This window comes from Oreochromis aureus, unplaced genomic scaffold, assembly GCF_013358895.1.
Source record: "Oreochromis aureus strain Israel breed Guangdong unplaced genomic scaffold, ZZ_aureus HiC_scaffold_105, whole genome shotgun sequence".
In the NCBI taxonomy this organism is placed as follows: Eukaryota; Metazoa; Chordata; class Actinopteri; order Cichliformes; family Cichlidae; genus Oreochromis; species Oreochromis aureus.
The window spans coordinates 159933-186828 of record NW_024108722.1 but is presented as its reverse complement, the minus strand read 5'-3'; the positions used below and the strand labels follow the sequence as shown (position 1 = coordinate 186828).

Sequence of the window (26896 nt, the reverse complement as noted above, 5' to 3'; positions counted from 1 at the left end):
GAGCAGGAAAGGAAAAACATCGGTGCAAATTATAAGTCTATATCATAATGTCTGGTGTTTTCGTGTTTGTTGCTTTGTTTTTATTTTGTTTTATTTTGCGAGTTGGTTATTAGATGCTGCTCCAGCCACCAGAGAATCCCCCGCCGCCCCGCCCTCTCCTCCCTGTGCCGCAAGCAGCAGGCGCACCTCGCAAACGGAGGACGCCCTTACTCCCAGCAAATGCGCGATAGAAAACCGATCGGTGCCTATGCCATTCCCAATATGCGCTGGCATGACATCGGGGCAGCATGAGTACGAGCAATTTTTTTTTTTTTTTTTGCCGATGCCCGTGATGCCACCCCCCACCACGATGCCGCCCCGGGCAACCGCCCGCGTCGCCCGTATCTAAAACCGCTACTGTTATCACAATGGGCGTTATTAGCAGAAATCAGTCCCATAGATATGGGCCATCTCCACCTGCTAGATTGTTCAGAAGGTTGTTATCATCCATCCAGATGGAGGATCACTAACAGCAGCGTGGGAAGACTCCAGAATCCACTCTGGCTGGAATCCGGTGGATACAGCAGTGTTACAGGTAAGACCATTTAAACGGACAGCATTTATAGAATGACTATTAAAAGTCAGCGAGTGTCAATAATGTTAATGTGGTTATGTTAGTAATACAGTGAGTGCTAATATAACAGCTTTAAGATGCATTTGTAGATATTATTACGTGTTTTACTGTCTTTATGGTGCTAGCTTAAAGTTACAGTGTAAACGTTAGCTTATATTGTAGTAAAGCTGTTACTGTTTAAACGATGGTAGGATAGAAATATTAGCTTCTGTCATGACTGATGAAGTTACTAGTTAATAAAGTTTCCAGTAAAGTGATTAATCGCAGCCACAGATTGACAGTAAATATCCCGATTAGCTTCAATGCATCTATAATAAATATGTGCAAGTTTCAGTGCTTCGTTTAAACTGTATGATACTTATACTGACCCAGGGTCAGTGTAAAATACAATCCTAGCTGTGTGAACAAAGCCTGGCTCCTTTAATCCTGCATGACAAACCTCAGGATGCAGGTTCTTATTACTCTTTCCTGCTGGCACACCTGTCACACCTGAGAGTCAGCTAGAAACTTACAGTGACGTGGACATCATGCAAAGACTGCCAGACTCTGTAATACTGTAAATGATCAGTGACTCAGGTTAACACTAAACTTTAAATAGTACCTCTGTGTCTCTGTGTGTGCTGAACATCTAGAATCAGATTGAGTCAGGCTGCATCAGCTGAAGCTGTTATTTGTATATATCAGTATTTTTTATTCAGGTGTGGGGAAAATACGTAAGACTGCAGTGAAGCGATGTACCAGATTAATCCCTGGCCAAAGGTATCGTACTTAAATCAGACTACTGATCCAGCCACATCAGTCTTTTGTGAGGTCTGTTTAAAGTAGACTTAAAAATAACTGCAGGTTCCAGAGAGGTGGACTGTGAGCACAGAAACACATGTTCATACATACAGCTGTAGCAAGCTTACATTAATTTTAAATAGATTTGTTACTCTGATGTCTGTCTCTCTGTTAGTCCTCTGACAGACTGGTGACCTGTCCATGTGTGCTCTACCTATGACTACTGGGACAGGCTCTAGCCTCTGTAATAGAAATTTTCTATTATTCTCATTTAAAGTATTTAAGTGCTTATGCATATGCTTAGTTGTGACACTGCTATAGACTGTTCAGTGAAAGTTTCTAAAACTAGATGAACTTACTTCAGCATCAGCAGTTTGAGAAAATAACTCCCTTTACAGGTGCTGATAAGGCCAAGGGCACAAAACAGCTTAACCATTGATCTGTTGAAGTGTGGTATTATCAGGTTGTAACTTCCTCCCTCTTCCTTGGAGTGCATAAAGGAGTGGGAGCACGACTTCTGTGGCAGAGCTGACATGACTGAACTGTGATGTTTGATGTGTGTTGGCTCTCCTGCGCGCAGTAATAAATAGCTTGATCACAGCTCTTCCTGTGTTGCAGACTTTATTTTAAAAATTCCACAACACCCCCCCCCCCACCCTCCCACTGTGAGCATGAATTGAATATTCAGAAGAAAACGAATGGATAGTGTAAGAGCCAATTAAAGGTTAATTTTATTGCTAATGGTAAAACGATTAAAGGAGAAATATACATGTTTGTTGTTAAGAATATATTTTTTTGTTAATTTCAAAATACTGTTTGTTAAAGGTATAAAAATATAGAAGTGCGACATTCTAATGCGCTTTTTAGTATTTTGGGCTTCCGGCACACTGTAATTACGTAGTTGGGGAGTCGGATAAGCTGGAAGCAACACAGTTTTTTGACCGAGTCTTGTGTGAGTACAAGAAAATAATTATTAGAATATAATGTGTTAAATTTGTTTAGATCACAGTAATAAGGAAGGATTTGTCTCTGTGTTTCAGTTTGGTTTAGCTGTGGCCTAAGAGTGTGTAATTCTTTAGAGAGAAAGGAATTTATTGACACTGGGGGTCTGGTGTCATAAAAGGAGACAGGAAGCTACAGTTGGGGGTTGCTGATGCTGATGCTTGTACCTTTGATAAAGACTCATAATTGCCATTACTTAGAAGCAGGCTTGCAGGAGAATCTCCACCTTATTTGTAAATGTAAGACAATGGCCCAGTGGATGCAGAGTGGGGGTCTCAGTGTTTGTAATCTGTTAACTCTGTCTTCTGTTGTTTAGAGGAATTTGGTTTAACTTGGGTTAGATTACTTTTATGACCCCCAGGAAGTACGTATACAGAGACACACACAAACAGTGCTTTGACTGTTACACTCACACACCCACACCTACATACATTCACTCACGTGCACTCACATACACATGGGTACGTGCACACACAGGCATTCACAGGCTCGTGCATACACTGTAAAAAAGAAAATGTTGAGAAAACGTAAAATTTCAAGGCAACATGATGCAAGAGATTTTTGAGTTTTCTCAACTTTTGCCAACTGTTGTTGACTCAACTAAGATTTACAAGTTCTGCCAACTTGGATCTTCTTGTTCACCTAATTAGGATAATCCTGGAAGTCTAACGAAGAAATTCTGGTTTCAATGCCATGTATTTCTGCCTTCACCAAACACAGATATTCTTGTTGAGTAATCATACAATTCTTACTCCAGTGAGTTGAAAATTTACCTATATAAACAAAGGAAAATGTATGTTGTTATTATACTTGAAAAACACTTAATAAATAGATATAGAATAAAACAAAGCACAATTCAATGTTATCTAAAAGCTTATTTATTTTGTTCAACAGTCTTTTCAGTACATTTCAGAATGTCATGGGTAGTAGGGTGAATTTCTGTTAAAAAAAAAAAAAAAAAAGAAAGAAAGAAAAGAAATAACAAACAAACAAAAACGTGTTGTTGCCAGTTTCTTTTGGGTGCTTTGAGCACCCCAGCAGAGACGTTAAAATTCCAGAGTCCAGAACCAAAAAGAAAAGTGTCCAGCAACTTAATAATTCATGCACACACACCCTGACCGTCTTGTAAAAGCTGAACATAACTATTGCACATTAAATAGGGTAGTGCCACAAACGATTGCCTATGTACCCAGACATTGACATTTTACACAGGCTTACTATGATGAACTATGGAAGTTAAAAGTTCTTAGAAATGTTACCATCAATGAAGAGGAAACTAACACTATAACAAATCTTTTAAAATACTACAAGACAAATTTTCACCATATATTCTCAACAATACAGATTCATCTGACTAAAATTTACATTTCGAATAATGATTTATCCACTTCACCTTCATATTGTCCGACCAGGCCAAAATAAGATGGCCTGAATTGCTTCAAAGGTAAAACTCATCTGCTTTGGATAATCAATGTTGAGGGCATACAGAAGGCCAAAGAGGTGTGCCAGGGCAGTAGAGATCTGGAATGTTATGTAGCACAATGTCCCCTTCCAACACAACTGCATGTTCTCGCACAGACGTATCAGCATCGTCATCTTGTAGGATGGTGAGGATGGCAACTGATGCACCGTTCAACACTGGTTCCAAAATGTCAGTGTCCTGAAGAAAAGTAAAATATGAATTATTGAAAGCTAAGAAAAACTAAAGACAAAACAAATTTCTAAAGATTTTAACTTTAACCTCTATACCATGCTGGTCGTTTGACCCATGGAGGTTTTAAGAAGAAAAAGCTTATTTTCTTTTAATTAATGCCACCTTGTGAGTTTTGTACAAAAATATTTTCTGCTATGGAACAACCACTAACAATGCCCAGCTGCTGCTCAGCAGAAAAAAAGGAGTGAGTGTTATGACAACTGCAATCCCCACTATAAAATTATCTGGACTGCACTGAGAAAGTGTACATTTCATTTTGGATAAACTCATCCTTTAAAAACATCTCATAGCAATTAGTTTTACTTGCATTACTTTTTTGTACTTACTAAGCACTTCAGGAAAACCTCTGTTGCATCTTCTCTTGAGGAAAATGGGCGGGCCTCTCAGTGCCCGTTGGACACAGTGTTGGATGTCTAAAGAGTATTCAGTGGAAAACAAGAATTTCAATTAGTGAAGTAACATGGTGTACTATACACAATGCAAAATCAGAACTCTCATAGTAATGAAAGTAAAGCACAGGTCAGACCCAGCAACACGCAAAACGTACACCCCCCCCCCCCCAAAAAAAACAACAACACCATGTTAACAATTTTACTTTCGTTTTACAAATTAAATAAAATACTGCCAAATAAGAACAAAGCAATGACTCATGACATTCATTTTTACTGACATGTCCACTGATGTGTTTTGTTTGAAGCCAACATCTTTTTCAGTTTCTGTTAAGAGAAAAGTATACTCTCTTCTAAAAATGTCAGATAAAGGAGCACTTCACTCACCTGTTCATCAAGTTTATCCAGGAGGTCTTCCATCTCCTCACCAAGAGCTCCTTCTTAGACCAGTACAGTTTCAGCAGGCCAGGCACAACTTTGTCAAGGGATGCATTGAAGGTCCCCAGGAGGTCTTTGCTTGTGATCCGATGAAATTTTCAGATATCTAAACAATACATTCACCAAAATATTGTCATTTATTCAGCACAGAAAATTCCTGGGTAGCTGTCTTGGACAGTCTGCACCATGTTATATGCCTGACTGTGTTATCAACAGCAAAACCTACCTACTTCAAAAATCTCTCATGAATACGTCTTTTGCACAGGAATAGAAACACACCCACAAAACCCAGTATCAATATGAAAATACATATTATGTTCTAAGTTGCACCAAAATCTGTGACCAATCAGATTCTGTGACCTGCCTTAGTATTCTTTCCCTAACAATCTCAGACTATAGAAGTCCTATTTCTAGCACAAAAAGAAAAAAAATACATGCTAAGTCAAAATTATGAGATTGCCTTTCTGTTTCACAATTTCGATTGAGCATGGGGACTCTTGTACTGGCAGAAATGTTCAGGGTAAGGATTTCAATATAACACTGGCAAGGGCCTTGACTGGAGTGGTAGCACAAGATAATAAAATGCGGTATTTGCTGGGGTAATGCATTACCCAGCAAATACCGTATACTGCTTCAATATAAGTATAAATCATGCCCAATTTGAATAATAATTAAATTATAAATAAATTAGGACAGTCTTACCTACTCAGAGGAAAACAGCGCAGGTCATCTCTCCTGGACCTCAGATACCATAGGCTGACACTCCACGACCTCTCTCCGCCTGAGAGAAAATGTTTGCAATAATGAAACATTTCAATATAATGTAGAAAAAAAAAAAGAGAAAAAAAAGTTACGGATCGGACTCCCCGATCCTTACTGCGCATGTGCAAAGTCGGACCGTACAGATCGCGTCTACCCGTGGAATTGTACATAAAATCAATACTCCACCAACAAAAAGGCTCTCAAAACAATACAATACTTTCCACAGCTTTGAAGGATGGGTCAGGTGTATCCTTCGTGGCCCACCCTATGCCAGAAACTAGAATCGGCCCAGCAGATTCTAGTTTCAAACAATGGCGGCAGCCACTTAGTTTTAATATTACTCTTATTACTCTTTCTGGGTCACAAAGTAAACTTTTAAGGTATTTTCAGGCGAGAATGTAGCTGTGTAAATTTCAAATATCTGCTCAGTTTATTAAGACAACACATTTTTGCAAAAATGCTTCTACGTTTTCGGAGACGTCTGTTACCACCAGCTTCGATAGGTAGCTGGGATTCAAAAACTCGCTAGAGCAGCGAGAACAGCGAACTCCTGGCATATCATTTTCAACCCCCAGCGGTCCTTCGCTAGCTTAAACATGATATATAAGTCCCTTAGATGACTTAAATATGTTATTGTTTGGCTTTTTTTCAGTGCTTTACTCGTTCCACCCTCCTGGGTCCTCAGGAGGATGCAGCCTAGCGCTTGTAGAAAATCCTAATAACAGATGTCATTAGCTTACCTGCTAGGGCAAATGGTCGGCAACTCCCGCACCTGTCCAAAAATGGTCAAATAATACACTCCAACTTCAGACCAGGTAAAATCCGTAATGGTCGAAAAAATTGTAATTTTCATCCAACTTTGGCCACGTTTGTTCAAAGTTTCTTAGCAGATTTTCAGTTCAGAACACATCGACAAACCACTATCACACAGTCTGCTCAGACTCGTTTGGTCTAGTTCAAACTTATTCAGACCACGACGTGTGCCAGTCACCTCACGGGTTTCCACGGTTCCCAACTCGACTCAAAAATCTACTCAAAAGTTGATAATCTTTGTTATGCTCGCTAGAAAATCTTAGTTAGGACAACAATGGAAGAAATTTGTTGGGCAGACAAGCTATTTTAGGTTGTAAATGGAAAGTTTTATTTCTAAGTCAGTTTAATTTGAAAACTTTACTCAAATCAACAATTACTAGTTATCGTTTTTACAGTGTACACACAGACACAGAGTTTGGAGCACACCGTGGGGGGTTTTATGATGGGGTCACCTCTATAAAGCTGGCTGTGACTAACAAAGAGGTGAAGATTTTGCAGAGGGACACCGGCCTCGTCTTCCCTTCTAGAAGTGCATGCTTAAATAAAGATGAATAAAGATTTTGTAAAAATGATTACTGAGTTCCGGTGCCGCTTTCTGGATCCCTCGCGAATGAAAGAACTGGGGTAAAACTGATTTCGTAACACTTGCCATGTAAATTCAAAGTTTCAATAAACATCTTTTTTGCAAGAAAAGAAAATGGACTTGCTCGCGTTTCAAATGCATGTTGCCGGACTGACTCCTAAAGGTGGGACAGAAGAGTGAAATAGAGACGGAGTGCCGCCACTACATAAGTCAAAAAACTCGCTTCACCAATATGTGGGGGATCGGCTGCACGGCGCTCGGATGGAAGGGCGCAGCCTAGCGGAATGTAAGATAAAAGGCACTGCTTAAGGATGCTGGCACAGAACCGGATAATTCTTTGGATTATTCTTTAGAAGAAGGTAACAAACTCTTTTATTACTTCGTGCTGTAAGAGGAAAAGGACGTCTTTCGGCGGCTCGTTAAGTTTGGTGGAAAACGAAAGTGAAACTTAACTTCGTGCCGTCGTCAACCCTGCTCTCTTTTTTCTTTCTCTGCGTGTGGGACTGCATGTTGTAAAACAGGATTTGATGCAGTCAATGTGGAGTTTTTGGCACGTTATGAAGCTGGTTTACACTATGTCTATTAAAAAAAAATCTAAGGAGAAGACAAATAGTGCATGCAACTTGAGCCAATAAACCCCTGCAACTTGTAAGATGGCAGACGAAAGAGAGGTGGGAAGAACGTGTAAGTTAACAGAGAAGGCTTTGGAAGAAAAATTACAAAGATTCATTGCCTTAAGAAGATGAACATTAGGAACAATCACAGACAAAATAAAGGCGATAAAGACAATGATGAGTGATGCTCAGAACCTTCAAAATGTGAATGAAAAGATGGAAAGTGACTTTGCATTGGCTCTGAATGAGTTTCACAGTCACAATAACCAGGTTATGAGCCTTTTGTCTGAAGAAGAAAAAATTTTTGACCAGGACAACTGGTTTGAACCCAAAATGGTATCAATAAGAGAGTTTATGAAAACAACAAAGAAATGGATAGCAGAGGATCATAAGCATATGATTCCAAATGAAGCTGAGCAGCAGGAGCACGCTACAGATGACTTGGAGGAAGCTGTGAACCCAGATGACAGCGCATCACAGGTTGGAGCTAGAAAGGATGCAGTTCATAGCTCGCGTGGGTCTCAAGTCAGCCGAGCATCTACAACATCTAGAGTTTCCTCCACTCGTGCTAAACAGGAGGCAGAACACGCAGCCTTGCTGGAACGAGCCGCAGCATTGAAGAAAAAGCAGGAACCTGAGTTAGAGTTGGCCAGGATTAGGCAACATCTTGAGCTTGAAACAGCAAGAGTCAAAGCAGAAAAGGAAGAGTTAGAGTTGGAGACTGCATTAGCAGAAAGTCAAGCAAAATTAAAGGTGCTCAAAGAATATGAAAGATCTGAAGATGGTCTGAGCAGTTATGTGTCAATACAAAGATCGCAAGGTAGAGGAGTTAAAAAGGAAAGAGTTGGCATAATGCTCCCACAACAAGCTGATGTGAGTAGTCACGCTAATTCACAAGTGCAAAACTCACAGGTACCACAACTGTCTCATCCAGTCTCCACTCATGGGCTTAATGCTCACATTAACAGAAGTGATGATCTATTGTCAGTCATGCAGAAGCAGAATGCAATCACTGAGTTACTTGTGAAACAGCAGCAGCTGGCTGAGTTGCCAACAAAGGACATTCCTGTTTTTAAAGGTGATGCATTACAGTATAAGGCCTTCATAAGAGCCTTCGAACATGCAGTAGAGCAAAAGACTGATAACGATCAAGATAAGCTGTATTTTTTGGAACAGTTCACTGCTGGCGAACCACAGGAGCTAATTCGCAGTTGTGTTCACATGACTCCTAGCAAAGGTTACCGCGAGGCCAGACGGTTGCTACATAAGCACTACGGAGATGAGCTAAGGATCGCAAGCGCATTCATTGAGAAAGCACTCAAATGGCCGCAAGTGAAAAATGATGATGCAAAAGCATTAAATGCTTATGCCATGTTCCTGACTGGATGTCGCAACACCATGGAGGATGTTGAATTTTTGGAAGAGATGGATAATCCAACCAATCTGCGCACAGTGATATCCAAGCTGCCCTACAAAACCAGAGAACGTTGGCGTGTAGAAGCATTTGAACTCCAAGAAAAGAGGGGCAAAAGAGCAAGATTTGCAGATTTGGTGAACTTTATAGACCGCCAGGCTAAAATAGCTATGGATCCACTCTTTGGTAATATCCCAGACAACCGTGCAGTGACAAGTGGAAAGACTGACCAAAAGGGAAGATATCCAGCAAAGAAGGAGTTTCGAGGAAGCAGTTTTGCCACCAACATTTCCGCTGAGAACAAAAGACAAGAAACAAATGTTAAAACTGAAAATTCAGTCAAGACAGTGAGTGCCTTTGAGAAGCCATGTTTGTATTGTCAGCAGCCTCACACTCTTGCTTCTTGTGGCAAGATTAAGAATCAACCACACAAAGAACGTGTAGATTTCTTGAAGTCAAAGGGACTCTGTTTTGGATGTTTGGTTTATGGGCATCTCAGCAAGTTCTGTAAGCGCAGAATGGAATGTAAAGAGTGTTCACTAAAGCACCCAGACATTCTGCACAGGATGTTACTGATGACAATGATGAGGCACCTTGTGCTCAAGTTCCTGTCAGTCAAGAGACTTATGGGCTTACAGGGGCCGGAGAAGAGGAATGTGTGCTCTCTATAGTACCAGTCAAGATCAAATCTAAAATGAGTGGTAAATATATAGAGACATATGCCTTTTTGGACCCGGGAAGCACGGCAACATTCTGCACTGAAGATCTACAAAGGAAACTGAATGTTAAAGGAAAGCCTACACGGATACTTCTAAGTACCATGAGTCAAGAAAAACCAGGAGAACAGAAACTCATGAACAGTTTTGTTATATCAGACCTGGAAGTGTGTGGGTTGGAAGATTCCAAGTTCGTTGACTTACCCAAGGTGTTCACTCACACTAGTATACCTGTGAGTAGTGGAAACATACCCAGGCAGTCAGACATTCAGAAGTGGCCTTATCTACGTGAAGTGAAGCTACCAGAGATAGAGGCTAATGTAGACCTGCTTATAGGAGCCAACTGTGCAAAAGCAATGGAGCCATGGCGTGTCATTAATGGACAAAATGGAGGTCCTTATGCAGTGAAGACCACCATTGGTTGGGTTGTGAATGGACCCATAAGAAAAGAACTAAATGACACAGAAAACAAAGAACCACATTTCTCAGTAAGCCGAATCTCCTTAGTGGAAGTTGAGAAGCTACTGGTCCAACAGTATAACATTGATTTTTCGGAACGTAATTATGATGACAAAGAGGAAATGTCACAAGAAGACAAACAGTTTCTACGAGCAGTAGAAAAGACAACGACCTTTGAAAACGGACACTATAACATTGGATTGCCACTTAAGAATGAGAATCTGCAAATGCCAAACAACCGTTGTGTTGCGGAGCAGCGGATAGCATGTTTGTTCAGGAAGTTTAAGAAGAATCCTCAGTTTTTTGAAGATTATAAGTGCTTCATGGAAACCATCATCACCAAGGGCTATGCAGTTCCAGTGCCAGACCACCAGTTGAGCCGTGACGACAACAGAGTGTTCTATATACCACACCATGGGGTGTATCACCCGAAGAAGAGAAAGTTGCGAGTCGTGTTCGACTGTACGGCTTCATACCAGGATATGTCTCTAAACAAGGAGTTACTGCAGGGACCGGATCTGACTAACACGCTGGTGGGTGTTCTTTTAAGATTCCGTGAAGAGCCAGTAGCGCTGATGGCAGACATTGAATCAATGTTTTACCAAGTCAATGTACCAGAAAGGGATGCTGATCTTCTTCGTTTTCTTTGGTGGCCAGATGGCAAGCTGGATGAGCCCATGAAGGAATATAGGATGATGGTGCACCTATTCGGAGCTACTTCCTCACCAAGTGTCGCCTCATATGCGCTAAGAAGAACGGCAGAAGATCACAAGGAAGAAGCATCTCCAGAAGCTGTTCAGACAGTCCTGTGCAACTTCTACGTAGATGACTGTCTGAAAAGTGTAGCTACAGAAAAGGCTGCAGTGAAATTAGTCAGTGATCTTCGTGCTCTGTGTACCAGTGGAGGGTTTACATTAACAAAATGGACAAGTAACAGTAGAAAAGTGTTGATGTCAATTCCTGAAGAACACAGAGCCAACGAGGTGAAAGATCTGGATCTTAGGCATGACAGTTTGCCAGTTGAGAGAACTCTAGGTGTACAGTGGAACACAGAAACAGATACCTTCACTTACACTATAAGGTTGCAAGACAAGCCAATGACCAGAAGAGGCATTTTGTCAGTCATTAATTCAATTTATGACCCTCTTGGCTTTCTAGCACCAGTCATCTTGCCTGCAAAACTTTTGTTGAAAGATCTCTGTAAAGAGCAGCATGGTTGGGACAAGGAGATCAACGAAAAGCATGCAAGAGTTTGGAAAAAATGGAAAGAAGACGTTGTAGTCCTCTCCAACTTCCATGTGAGTAGATGCCTAAAGCCTACAGGTTTCGGATGCACTGTTGTTGCACAGTTGCACCATTTTTCCGATGCTTCAGATTACGCATATGGAACTGTCTCTTACCTGTTGATGGAAAATAGACATGGCAAGAGACATTGTGCCTTTCTCATTGGGAAATCAAGAGTTTCTCCGCTCAAGCAAGTCACAATTCCTAGGCTTGAGCTGACTGCAGCAGTGATTTCAGTGAGGATGGACAGATTACTGCGACAAGAACTTCAAGTTCCTCTGCAACAATCAGTCTTCTGGACGGACAGCACAACTGTGCTTAGATACATTGATAGCGAAACATCTCGCTTCAAAACTTTTGTTGCAAATAGAGTTTCACTGATTCGAGAAGCAACCAAGCCATCGCAATGGAAGTATGTGACATCGGCAGAAAATCCTGCAGATCAAGCAAGCAGAGGCTTAAAGCCAAAAGATCTGCTGGAAGGAGGTTCATGGATTCACGGGCCGAACTATCTTCTAGATGAAAATGAATGGCCAGAACAGCCAGTGAGAAAGAAGGAAAACCTTCAAGATGATCCAGAAGTCAAGACTTCAGCAACGGTTAATATGCTGAAAGTTGAGGAATGCATGGAACCGATGAAACATGTCATTGACTACTATTCAGACTGGACTAAACTGAAAAGAGCAGTGGCCTGGATAATGAAGCTAAGGAAGGTGCTGTGGATGTTAAAGGAAGAAAGAAAACATTACTCGAACATAGTCCAGAAAAATGAAAATGATCCTGAAAAGCAAAAGTTAAAGTTGCAAGTGCACATGGAGACATTTAAATCTGCAATAGGAAAGAAAGCACTTGCTTTGGAGGATCTTGAGGCTGCCGAATCAGAAATTGTTCGCTTCAGCCAGAAACAACATCATGGAGAGGAGATCAAAATCCTACAGAAGGGAGGACAGCTCAGTTGTAGCAGCCAGCTGTTCAAATTAGACCCAGTTCTGCGAGATGGGGTGCTGAGAGTTGGCGGCAGACTCAATAAATCAGGCTTGCCAGAAAATGCTAAACAGCCAGCAATTCTTTCTAAACACAGCAAAGTCTCTGAAATCATCTTGAGAGACATCCATCAACGAACTGGTCACTGTGGTCGCAATTATGTGCTGGCCCAGTTGCGATGCAGATATTGGATTCCACAAGCCAATTCGGCAATTAGAAAGTGTTAAGAGATTTTGTGATGTTTTTCCTTATAATGTTTCATTTACTCACATGCTTATGTTAAGAAAGGCCTGAAAAGCACATAGTGTTCACATATCTTTATGTTTTGTCTTTGCTTCTTCTCACACACATACACATGAGCCCTGCAGTAATCGCTGACTCCTGTAAAAGTATCTTGCAGACACCCTTGGAAACAGGACCCAACTGGCTTCTGTTTTCCTCGAGATAGACAATACACTCACACACACACACACACACACTGTGTCCTATACATGCCCAGATTGTCTGTTAAAGCCTGAAAAAACAGGGAATGTTGCGATGTATAAATAAAGCTGACTGCAAAGCCTCGGCGTGAGAATCACCCGATCACTCACCCGTGCGCACGTAGTTCTCTGAACAAAACTCTGACTGTTTCTGTATTCTTTCAATGTTTAAAAATGTCTTGCCACTGACATTTAATTGGTCCTTCGAGCCGGATAGTTTATTGATATTATTGTATCATCTAACTATTCACAGACGAACCACCGGATCCTGACGCCGTGAGTACCTGCACTGCAACCACCGTTTCTAGCGAAGCGAGAAAAGCCCAGGGTCGTACATTCGCCTATTGGCCAGTGTCTTATACAGGTCCACGACGCCAGGTTCTCGGTGACGCCGGGAAAAAGAACACAGCGCAACATTGAAGGTGAATATAAAGCAGCCAGAAACACTTTGCGTTGAATAATCGATTTTAGTTTGACACTGCTCAAAGTAGAAGGGTCCTGTGTGGACCGAAAAGGCAAAGGACAGATGTGTTCTGTGTAACGTAAATGCTCGCCCGTGTAAGACGAAACAACCTGCCCTGTGTGGGCCCGTTTCGCGACAAAAGTAAGGGTTGGAAGCCAGTATATCTCACGCTCGCCTGTGTAAGACGGATTAACACGCCCTGAGAGGCTCAATCCGCAGCAAAAATAAAGGTTGGTAGCCAGAGAAACGAGAGTGTCAAATAAAAAATAGGATTTTGTCTAAGCGCGCTGAATGTTTGTTGAGGAGTAAGTGCTTCATTGAATAGGAGCTCTAGGCTCCTGCACTACTCCTATTGTTTTCCTGTGAGTACTGGATGGTGAGAAAGAGAAAAGGTTGCGCGTCAACGCATAAAATTAAGTCCGCCCTGAATTTAGTTCAGGGTAGAAGGCTGACTTAATAACCTCCTCTGACTCTAGTACCAGAACGTCTCACAGTGTGTGCTGGCAGTATAAATAAAATATAAAATATAAGTATTGCATCGATTAAACAAACTTAGAAATGGGCAACAAATCCAAAAGTAAACTAAATGTCCCACATGGGAGGGAAAATGTAGCCCCTCCACATTGACTAAATTAAAAGAAACCCTCCAAGCAGATATAAGTGAAAAAGAGAGATGCATAAGGTATATTATGGCTGTGTCATTGTTCAGCCAAGGAAAGTGTGTCTCCGGCTTGGGTGGGGTGAAACTGCAGATCACCCCAGCCCTCGATGGATACATAATAAAATATATATATGAAATATTATAATAGACGATTGTATATTTGTAGTATAGTAGTATATTGTAATATACTATTGTTAAAAAGTAGTCTGAATCAAGCTTAAGGTTTGCTCAAACTCAGTATAATGATATATGAGATGAAGAAAATACCAAATCTAATCAAGTGCATAGAGACGCTTGACCTGCTTGAAAACCTGTCATCCTAGATGAGACATTGTTGAGATATAGAGCATACTATATGTTGACAACTAACAACTAAACACCCTTTATACAACAGCTAAGGCCACACAATTGCGAAGCTGAATTAAATATATGGTCACTGCTAAGCTGATGAGCAGGTTACACATTTTTTAGAGCAGGGGCTGCATAAGAACACATCAGAGGGAGGGAAACAGAGCTATTAAAGCTCAAACATGAAGCTGTCTGTGAGCTCAGTTTTTTCCCCCATGCTTCTGATTTGTCTTTGGCAGCAGCCTTTTTGCATCCTGACTCGTGTGTAAAGCGTTCAAGCCATCAGTAACTTGTTTTTTGTTTTGTTGGGTTGAAAAATGAATAAATCAGTGATCATACTTGTGGATCACAGTGGCACATAATGATTAGGCATATGATTTACTAATGCAGATGTAATAACTTTATTCTAAAATTCAAGGAGAACAAACAAGAACAACATCTTCAGTTGTGTCTTGTTGTCGTTCTCTGTGTAGTGTGCTGAATTTTGTTTGTTGTTTCTTTTGTTTCTTGAAATGTTGCCTGAGTGATGAGTACTGTAACTTCTGAAGTAGCTCTCACCATGCGTCCTTGATGATGATAAGTCCAGAGCCAGCTGAGAGCTGGGTTGTCTGTTTTTTGTTTGAAATGTAATTTTGTGTTTCTCAGCAAAGAACAAATACAATTTCATTTTCTGTTTTTGAGAAAGGAGAATTTAAAATAATAGTAATAATAATAATAATAATAAAACAAAGAGTGATGTTTTGTTTAAGTGATGAAGACAGCTAATACTGCAAAATACCGTTTAGTGCATGATCTGCGAGCAATAAATGAAATCATCTTATTTATCTTTAAATAAACTCCAATCATGGAGACCTGAAGTCACATGCTTAGGGCACACCCTCTCAGGTGAAGGCAGAAAGCTACTAAACAAAAGAAAAGAAGCCATACAAAATGCACCACAGCCACAAAACTAAGCATTCACATTTTTTCTGACTCTTTGTGAGCCTGAGTTATGACCTTGGCTCCCTGTTTTTCTGCCTCCACCAAAGGTGGGGGTGACGCTCCCGTGGCATGTGCTCTGTTCTTTTTACCATCACAAAGGGAAAAAAAAAGAAAGGAAAGAAAAAAGGGAGGCCCCTACTCTCTGAACACAATACTCTTTTCATAACTCAGCGTTATGAAATGTCATGAAACAGTGTAACTCACTCACAGTAAATCAGCAGTATAGGATAATACAAACCTATCTAATAGATCTGGTGATTTTCACATTCTTTCAATTGGGAGGTGTGATGCAAACTGAAACTAAATACTGATTAAACAAGAAGTATGATGTGGCCTACAGCAGTATCATGATTCACTCATTTTGTTTACAGGTATAATGTGATATAATCTCACAACTACTACAAGCACATTTGCCTTTCTTAGCACAAGCGAGTGAAGGGCAACTGTTAGAGAAATGCCTTGTTTGAGGAAAAGATAAAATTAACCTGCCTACAAACGCAATGAAAAAACAGCTTACACTCATGAACACGTGAAGATTTTCCAGCAAGGTTAAAGCAGCAAAAATTAATATACACCTGTTGTTAAATGATGAAGTTTATCTATTACTAACAAATAAACCCTCTGGGTTGCAGGACAACAATTAAACTTCAAAAAGAAAATAAAGAGACTGGTATGACCAACCAGTGATTAAACAACAATTTTAGTGGTTAAAAGTCAAATTGTGAGACGGAAGGAAAATTCCTTTTTGTGCTTTTAAAGATGATCTTAAGAATTTAAATATCTACCTGTGTTGTCCTGTCAACTTGGTGGGTTATCAGTTGATTACATCGTGAGAAAAAGAAAAAAAAAAAAAAAAAAAAGGGAAGGCTGACACAGGGCCTGCCCGGTGTTTCTCCCTCTCTTTTTGTATCACAGCCAGCACAACATAATTTTCCTGTTCATACACTTCTGCTTGTTTTTGTTTTGTTTTGTTTTTTTTTCTTCTCTTTATGTTTAATTACAGGCTGCTTTGCCGGCCCTGAAAGCCGAGGCTGACCTGGACTCCTGCTCTCCCCTGTACCACCTTCGACGTGACCCTGACCAAATGCTGCAGCAGCTGGACTTACAAAAACAATTTCCTGAAAATGTCAACAGGGCTGCAGAAAAGCGATCTTATGCAGCGGAGACGGAGAGCGTTAAAACCAAGGCCCGTTTCACTACACGGGGGAAAATTCCCAGACAGCTTCAGCTGACAGAGCTGTGACGAGACGCCTGCCAAGCCGAATGACAAGTAAGGCCGAGCAAAAGAATGCTGACCTTAACAATTCTGCATTAACACTGTGCAGGACAGTGATGGACCAACACGGCAGCAAAAAGGGCGTGCCAGAGACAGGAGGAGCAACTGAGGTCAAATGGACAAAACACAGAAGAAGATGCAGTTTTCACCTGCAGTGAGCATGGACACTGGAGAAAAGGACTGTCCCAATTGAGGTCAGAACCAGGACAGACTGAACTTTGAACAGCAGCAATGGTGGCAAGCGGACTGAAAAGGAGGAGGGCAGGACCCCAGGGCACGCTTCAGGCTGTGGTTTACCCAGAACACCAGAACAGGAAAATGATGAACACACACACATCTACATACACCGATTCAGAATGAAGTGAAACACACACATGAACACATGTGCACTCGTTGATAGAGGGAGAAATGGCACACACACGCTTATGCAATGAAGAATGCTTTGCTTTCGCAAATGCTTATGCTCATGCAAAATGCTGCACACAAACATCCCAATACATAATTTTTATGAGAAGCAATTGATTACTTAAAATGTGTTTTATGTCACCCAGAGGATATTTATGTAGATTTAAGGAACAAGGTCTAAGATTGTCTGGTTATGAAAACAATGTCTGTGCGTGAGGTCTGTTTATGGCTCAAGGTCTTGATTGAATTGTCTATTGTGCTACACACTTCGTAAATGAAGTAATATCAAAAGTCTCTGAAGCACTGGGCTTCAGTATAAAACATCACTTCTCATATCACCCATGAGTACCTATTACAAGTGAACCGATAGACAAATCCATAAGAGAAACAACACTAGCAGAATGGATGACAAAACTGTTAGAAAACAAAGAAATAGTTTTGAACAATCAACTGCCAGATGATTCTCTTCCAGTCTCTTCCAGGTTGAAACCAGGGGATTGGATCCTGATAAAAGTGCTCCAGAGGAAAAAGTGGAGTTCCCCGAGGTGGGAAGGACCTTACCAAGTCCTCCTGGCCACACCAACAGCCTGCAAAATTGCTGAACGACCTTCCTGGATTCACCAGAGCCACTGTAAAAAAGTGAGTGACAGTCCACACTAAGACGCCAGCACCCCTGCCTGTCAGTGACCTGGGAGGTGGAGAGAGGGCTGTTTGGGTAAATCCCGCCCTTGTTCTTCTCGCCCCTAGTCTACTCACTCACAGGACCAGGTGTGTTCGGTCATCATGAAGACCATACTCGTTCTGGTGTCCAGTGTCACAATCCTGTTGGGACTGCTGTTACTGATCCCACAAGAAGAAGAACAGCACCACCTGGAGACAAGACTGACCCATGACGCAATACATCCAGACGACATGACACAAGATCACAACCACCCATGGATGAACAATGCCTGGTACCGTTATGTGTACAACTCCACAAGAGACAAAAACTGTTACATCTGTTCACACATGCCTCTAACTGCAAAACACTTGACCCTGTACGGCACACCCGCACCACTAAATGAAGGACTGTGCATATATGAGAAAGCAGCCCGCGGACATTGTGATAACCAAACGATGAGAAAATTGGAGAAGTGGATATGTCTGGGAGACCCTAACGTCCAGAACATCAACGTCACCACAACAGTAGGACAAGAAGACCCGACCTATCTGATGGACCTATGCACTAATATCACCAACACGTCAGAGCCTAACAGGTACACGTACGCCTGTGAGGACAAACACTGGGTGAATATGTCACTCAGCACCCCAAACATCACTGTGCTGGCTGTGGTGACCACGTACACTTTTCCCTTATGTGTCATGTTTGTCAACATCACCAAAGGAGCAACTCACTACAGCCTATCTGGCGCATGCCAATACACCCTGACACTACCAACTCTTACAAAGAAACTCTACTGGGTCGAGGGGACTGGCTGGTGGTGTCAAGGATATGACAAACAACCCCAAACATACCTAGCCGTGCCTGAAAACTATGAGGGACAATGTGTGCCACTGATGCTAAGCGATCACACCTTCAAGATAACAGCAGGAGCAGCCCGTGCGCGGACACGCCGGAGACGAACAATACAACCACACGACCCAATTTGGGGCTCTGACGTCCCAGAGGAATTCAAGCTTTGGACCACAGGACAAAAGGTCGCCCATGCCCTTTTCCCATGGGTAGGAGTTGGAAAGCACGCCCTTAGAATTGAGACTCTGAACTACCGTTTTGGACTGTTCCTGAATGCATCCTGTAAAGTGAATAACGCGCAGAATGAAGAAATCGACGCCTTGCGCCTTAGTACAATGCAACACCGTGTGGCGTTAGACATGATTTTGGCCGAGAAAGGCGGTCTCTGTGTGTTGTTTAATACAACCTGCTGCACCTACATCCCTAATAATGTGCATTCCACCAACATGTCTGACGCACTGAACACGCTACGTCAGCTCAGACGAGTACAGCAGCAAGATTACACACACAACACCGAGGACTGGCTCACATGGCTGTTTAGCGGGTCGTGGAAGTCACTACTCACTAAAGGACTAACATTCGTTGGAATGCTCCTTATGCTACTTTGCTTATTTCCCACATGTATACTGCCTTGTATTCGGAGTATGATAAGCAAAATGTTTACTGTAAGATTGCAAGCTTACATCGCATTATCTCAAGTTGAACAAGCTCAAGAAAAGGTACAAGTTGAAGAAGATGATTTTTAAGCACTAAACTGTGTGAACCCAATAAAGTTGATCATGTACGTTTTCACAAAATGATACTCTAGTTGAAAATGCTTCTGCAAGTGACTAGTAGTTGAAGTACATAAATATATATGAACAACAGCAGGGAATGTTAAGAGATTTTGTGATGTTTTTCCTTATAATGTTTCATTTACTCACATGCTTATGTTAAGAAAGGCCTGAAAAGCACATAGTGTTCACATATCTTTATGTTTTGTCTTTGCTTCTTCTCACACACACACATGAGCCCTGCAGTGTCGCTGACTCCTGTAAAAGTATCTTGCAGACACCCTTGGAAACAGGACCCAACTGGCTTCTGTTTTCCTCGAGATAGACAATACACTCACACACACACACACACACACACTGTGTCCTATACATGCCCAGATTGTCTGTTAAAGCCTGAAAAACAGGGAATGTTGCGATGTATAAATAAAGCTGACTGCAAAAGCCTCGGTGTGAGTATCACCCGATCACTCACCCGTCATGCACGTAGTTCTCTGAACAAAACTCTGACTGTTTCTGTATTCTTTCAATGTTTAAAAATGTCTTGCCACTGACAGAAAGATAATCAACAAATGTCAAACTTGCCGTAGGATTTCTGGAAGGGTTGGTGAACAGAGGATGGCAGACTTACCTGAAGACCGTCTTCTACCAGACAAACCTCCGTTCACGAACACTGGCATTGACTACTTTGGCCCATTTGATGTTAAGCGGGGCCGGGGTACTGTCAAAAGATATGGTGTCATGTTTACCTGCCTCACTCTCAGAGCTGTACATATTGAAGTTGCAGACAGTCTTGACACAGACTCCTGTATCAATGCGATTCGACGTTTCATCTGCAGAAGAGGTCAAGTTACCATCATGAGGTCAGATAATGGCACAAACTTTGTGGCAGCGGAAAGGGAGTTGAGGGAAGCCGTGCAAAGATTAGATAATGACAAAATAGAAAGAGTCCTACAACCAAAAGGTATAAAGTGGATTTTTAACAGCCCGGCTGCTTCACATCAAGGTGGAGTTTGGGAGAGACAAATTCGAACAGTGCGTCGAATTCTCAGCGCTCTCTTGAAGGAACAAGTGCCAAATGAAGATTGTCTTCATACGATAATGTGTGAGATTGAAAGCATCATTAATGGAAGACCTCTGACAAGCATCTCAGATGACATAAATGACGTTGAAGCTTTAACGCCGAGCCATCTGTTGTTGCTTAAGTCACAGCCCCTCATGCCTCCAGGTGTCTTCAACAAAAATGATGCGTACACCAGAAGAAGATGGAGACAGGTTCAATATCTGGCAGATTTGTTTTGGACCAGATGGACTCGTGAATATCTTCCACTTCTGCAAGAGCGTCAGAAGTGGCTGAAACCGAGAAGAAACTTCATGGTCGGAGATCTTGTGCTGCTGGTGGACAGTTCTTCTCCACGCAACTCCTGGCTCATGGGGAGAGTGGTTGAGACGTTGCCAGACTCAAGTGGAACAGTCCGAAGATTGAAAGTAAAAACTAAAAGCAGCATCCTGGAAAGACCCGTTAACAAGTTGTGTCTTCTGGAGGAGGCTTCATCCGAACGATGAAGAGAAAGAATGTTTGTTCATGGACATTACAATTAGGTTGGCTCTTAATGATTGATGTGTAAGTTGGTAATTGTTTAGTTCTCCCGCCTAACCAATTAGGGGCCAGATGATGTAAGAGCCAATTAAAGGTTAATTTTATTGCTAATGGTAAAACGATTAAAGGAGAAATATACATGTTTGTTGTTAAGAATATATTTTCTAGTTAATTTCAAAATACTGTTTGTTAAAGGTATAAAAATATAGAAGTGCGACATTCTAATGCGCTTTTTAGTATTTTGGGCTTCCGGCACACTGTAATTACGTAGTTGGGGAGTCAAATAAGCTGGAAGCAACACAGTTTTTTGACCGAGTCTTGCCATGTAAATTCAAAGTTTCAATAAACATCTTTTTTGCAAGAAAAGAAAATGGACTTGCTCGCGTTTCAAATGCATGTTGCCGGACTGACTCCTAAAGGTGGGACAGAAGAGTGAAATAGAGACGGAGTGCCGCCACTACAGATAGACTGACATTTGTTTAAATATTTCTAGAAATCTGAGCTGTTGGTGTGGTAATAATATTAGAGCTGGCAATCTTTCCTACTGAATCTCTACTGTGAGTCATGTTACCTGAGATTAATTCTATGTTTACCTGACAGCCTGGACAAATGTGCTGTGTGAAGGATGTAAATTAAATCAGATCTTAACTGCTTACATTTGAGGAACCTGTTCATATTTAATTGAAATATGAAAGTCTTTGTGGAAATCCTGTTTGGCTTTTTGTTATTTTAATTCTCTTTTCCATTTTCCAGAACAGTTCTCCACAGTCACTGTCCACATGGGTCAGTGGGACCAAGAACCACTCTGCTAATGTGTGGACTCTGACCAGCAACATCCAGCAAGACCCAGACAGTGTTTTCTATCTCCCAGCTGGAGTTTTTTTGTTTGTCTGTGACTGGAGAGTCAGATTTTTGTTGAGGCTGGAGGAACAGCCTCACACTTGCAGAGGTAAGTCAGTTTGCAGAGATCCCTCCCACCCTGGCTTTTATGTGGTACATTTCTTATCTGAAACAGTAATATTTCAGTGACTGCTGCTTATACCACAGGTTAATACACGCTACTGATCCCTGATGGGAGAATCATCACCTCTGCCAACAAAGAAGCCTGGTGGATATTTGTTTACAGTATGATGATGGGACCTCATGCTCTGCATCTTCAAAGTTTGTCTCTTGATTATTATTCATACACAGTAATGTGAAGTATGCTCATATCTAGTATAACTGGACCAACCTGGTGCTCTTCATTTATGGAGGCTGTTGAGTCTGATTGTTGGATGTTGTGTATCTCGTGTTCTCTGGGCTTTGTTGTCCTCAGTCTTTTTGCAGGATCAGAAAACAAAACCAGGAGGCCTGTAAATGTTTCTTCTCCAATTGGATGATGATAAGACTGTGACACGGGATGCCACCTTTGTAAATGCTGGCAAAGCCACTTTACTTTGCGCTTTTATTTTGAAGAGTACCTTAGAACTTCATCTTTTATTGTGTCAGACTTCCTGTTCTGTTCTCAGTGAAACAACACAAACACGTTGCTTCAGAACTGGCTAAGAGATGTGCATGGAGGAGGTTGGCTAGTTGGTTCAGCATGATTAGCACCCTTGGAAGCAGAAAGAGTTTTCACGGTGCCATATTGTCTGTGGTTTAAAGAGAAGAGAATAAAGTTGCATCAGTCGAAGCTCTCTGCGTCACGAGTGGTAATTCCAAGTGGGCAGCTACAGTGAAAACTCCTTGACTGCAAGAGACCTGCCATCCCTGCAGAGAACCTGACACCATTTCATCAGAGATCCAGCTACCAACCTGTTACCAGCCAGCTGATTCCACTTGCATCCACAAACTGCACTCGCAAGGTTAGAAAGAACAGCATACTAAAGCTCAGGACTCCAGATACTGAAAGAGACATTGACTACCAAGAAGAAACACGGGACTGCTTACACACATGCACAAGCTTAATGCATAACTAGAAACTCTTTAAACAATATTACGAGGCCAAAATAATTCATGGACTTCCAACACATAATATTCCTGAATCTGGTTAATGTTTCTTGGTGAGCAAAATGTGTTTTTTGTGGAATAATAATTCACAGGATGTCTGTTTATGAAAAGGTTTAAAAGGTGAAGCTCATTAGCTAATTTATGAACATTTGTTGTTGCTGTCTTACACTAAACATACCTTTGAATGCCCATAATCAGTAAATGTTTGACACAGCGTTACTCTGTGGTAAAGATTAACTACAGCTTAAAAGTATAGTCAGGCAGTAAGGCAATCAAAGCTACAATCGACTTAAGGCAGCTACGGAAACAAAATGTCACTACCAGAAGAGCAAACAGACAACCCCACACACGTACCATGTGAATCCAGCTCAACAGAAGAAGAAACAGGCAACCCTACAAACGCACCATGCAAATCTAGCTCACGTGAGAGAAAATTAACAGAGAAAGGACTAGAGATGCAAAACCAGGATATCAGAAAACGTGAAAAATCATTCAACAAGACTTATAACTCTTGGAAGCTCGTAGCAAGGGAAACTAGAACAAAACTAAAATCCCTCTGCTCAGCAGAAGACCTCAGTAAACTGCAGCAAAACATTGAAGCAAAGCACGACGCTGTAAGTTCACAGTATGAACCTATCCTGCGTAACAGTAACACAACACCTGACATTGTCAACAAAATGGACGCCTGTGTTACGCTAACAAAGGAAATATGTAACCTCATAAGTGACCGTCTAAAGACTGTTCATGAGGAATATAATAACCATCTTGAGAAAGAAAGAGTAAGAGAAGTGTTAAGCAAGAACGAATATGGGTCTGTTTTGGCGACAGCATAACGGAAACTGCAAGCTCTATAGAGTTGTCAGAGCAATTGAGCCGTCACTCTGGCTCATCCTGTACCCGCAGCAGTAGAGTAGATGCAGAAGCAGAGCTTGCTGCCAAGCTGGAGCAATCAAAGGCTATGGAAGACATTCGAGCACAGCAAGCACATCTTCACAAGTTAGAAAGTGAATGGAAACTCAAAGAGGCAAAAATGTTGTCAGAAATTAAACTAAAAGAGGTGGAAATGCAACAACAGTTGGAACAAGAAAGAGCAAAACTACAGCAGTTACAAGCAGACAAAGAAGTTGCTATAGCAACAGCTCGCGTGAAGGCGTACAACAGCCTTGAAGGGTTTGAGAACCACAACAGAGAAATTGACAGCAAAATTAGCTCTGCTTGCTACAGAAGGCAAATTGAACCTCAACTGAATCCAAATGCCGCATCATTCCAACCCCACCAAGCAATTCCAGAAATGACAATGACCCAGGAGTCTGTCAGCTTAGCACAAGCAATCGCTAGCTCATTAAGTATGAATCGCTTGCCAGTCCCTGAGCCTGCCTCATTCAGTGGGGACCCTTTACAGTTTACCGATTGGAAAATGTCATTCATGAATCTGATTGATCGAAAACCTCTTCCAGCAAGCGAGAAGATGTTTTATCTGAAAAATTACCTCACAGGAGAAGCACGCAAAGCGGTAGGTTTCTTTTACCAAGATTCAGAAAATGCATACAAGGGAGCATGGAAGGTCTTAGAGGACAGATATGGGAACCCATTCATTATACAGAAAGCATTTCGTGATAAACTCATGAGATGGCCAAAAATCAGCGCAAATGACCCACTAGCACTACGAGAGTTTGCCGATTTCCTCAAAGGATGCTCTGAAGCAATCCCACATGTCAAAGGACTAGCTATCCTAAACGATTGTGAAGAAAATCACAAATTGCTCAAAAAACTGCCAGAATGGATCGTGCGCAAGTGGAGTCGAACTGTTGTAGATGAACTTGACGAATCTGGCACCTATCCAAATCTTGCATGCTTCACAGACTTCCTGAGTAGAGAAGCACGGATAGCTTGCAACCCGATAGCTTCTCCACTGTTGATGAATTTCAAACCTGTAGATGATCGAATCCCAAAGAGAGCCAAAGTCTTCAACACAAACATGCAACCAAAGAGTTCCGCTCAAGAGAAACGAGACACAAACATTAGTAAACCAAAATCACCTTGTTCTGTTTGTAAAAATGAAACGCATGGAATCTCAAAGTGTCCCATCTTTGCAGCTAAGAGTGTTGAAGATAAAAAGGCATTCATCCATGAAAACCGGCTCTGCTTTGGATGTTTAAGAAAACCATTCTTTGAGAAGAGCATGTGTGAGGTGGTACCAAGTCCAGTGGTGGCATGCTCTACACCAGCAGTCCCCAACCACCGGGCCTCGGACCGGTACCGGTCCGTGAGTCGTTTGGTACCGGGCCGCGAGAGTTGAGGCTCAGGTGTGAAATGTATGGTTTTCAGGGTTTTTAGCGGTTTTCAGTGTTATTTTGTTATCGTTTTTATCGTTAACTCTGTTTTCCTGGGTCTTTTCACGTGTGTTATGAATAAATCTTCTTTTTTTCGGTACCGGTACTAGTTTTATTTTGTTGAATTTATCCGCGACACCTTAAAGGCCGGTCCGTGAAAATATTGTCGGGCATAAACCGGTCCATGGTGCAAAAAAGGTTGGGGACCGCTGCTCTACACCACCAAATCTGACATTATGCATGCAGATGCTCAGCCATGAAAACTCATTTCATGAAGCTCTCTGTGCACTATTGTTGAGCTAATCTGTAGCGATTGACTATGCAGAAAATTGAAAAAGTATGTGCCTCAGCATCTGCTTACCTGGCTGTGTGATTTTATGTGGCCTACCACTTTGTGGTTGAGTTGCTGTTGTTCCAAATCACTTCCACTTTGCTATAATACCACTAACAGCTGACTGGAATATTTAGTAGTGAGGAAATTTCGAATGGAGGTGTTGACCAGGTGGCATCCTATTACGGTACCACGCTGGAATTCACTGATTTCCTGTGAGTGACCCATTCTTTCACGGAAAAGGTACAAAAGAAATTCACAAGAATACAGGAAATCATAATTAATGATAATACAGCACACAGTGATATCAAGATTGATTTTAAACATCATCGCTCCAAATCGGGAGGTTTTTATCTATAACAAATATATAAATATATATATATATATATATATATATTTATTACCTCCATGCCACTAATTCTTGGGCAGTTCAAAAACACATAATTGGACAAGCAATATTCTGAAAGGACGCCTGAGAATTGCAGCTCAATAATTAATATTAAAAACAACATAATAATGTACTTCAGGTAATACATATTTAAATAACCTGTTTTAAAATATTAAACAGCAAAGGTTCTCCTGGTTCTGACAGTAATCCTAACTATGATAAACTGTCTCACTGCTGTTCCTTTATACTAGGTAGAAAAAAAAAAACCTATGGACCTCAAACAAACAATCAATAAATTGATAACTTTAAAATGGGTTTATGAAGCACTTTATTTATAGGCCCTTAATCTGTAAGTCACAGCAAAATTAGGAATGTCACAGTTTGCACAAAGTTCTTAATAAGTCCACCCCACATACATACTGTGATTAACATATTCCAAATACAAATATTAGCCAATTAAAAACTGTAAGAAAAAGGAAAAAAGTTATTTGAAACAAAATGTTCTCCAAATGGACTACATTCTGTCATTCTTGTTTGAAATCAATTCAGCATTTACATGTGACTAGTGTAATATCTAAAAGAAAAAACATTTAAGCCTTGTATGGTGTTCGTATTTTTGTTACTCAGCCAGCGTTCATGGGTCTGGTGGACCCGCTAGAGTTTTGGCTTTCCAATTAACACTATCAAACAATTTTATGCTAAATTACTCAACAGATGTTTACTTCATCCCAATTACAAGCCATGTGAACAGCAAACATGGTTAATTTTTTCCTTTTACCCTTGTTTGATCA

General features: G+C 41.2%; 1 protein-coding gene across 10 annotated transcripts in view; it reads left to right on the top strand.

The window, feature by feature from the left end:
- The first annotated feature begins 518 nt into the window (after window positions 1–518).
- The window catches only part of LOC120436748, a 34231-nt gene continuing 7853 nt past the window's right edge, over window positions 519–26896 (top strand). The window contains exons 1-3 of one of the 10 annotated variants that reach the window (XR_005610578.1): window positions 519–574; window positions 1312–1372; window positions 21818–21860. Coding sequence is in view for 7 of the 10 variants with exons in the window: in XM_039607614.1 (XP_039463548.1) it covers window positions 17965–19440 (1476 nt within the window). In the remaining 3 variants the exon portion in view is untranslated. Of the gene's footprint in view, window positions 575–1311; window positions 1373–13315; window positions 13470–16503; window positions 17518–17653; window positions 19695–20820; window positions 21089–21817; window positions 22014–22111; window positions 25374–26896 lie in introns of those variants that run through there. The other 9 variants (XM_039607616.1, XM_039607617.1, XM_039607614.1 and 6 more) reach the window with 9 other exon arrangements.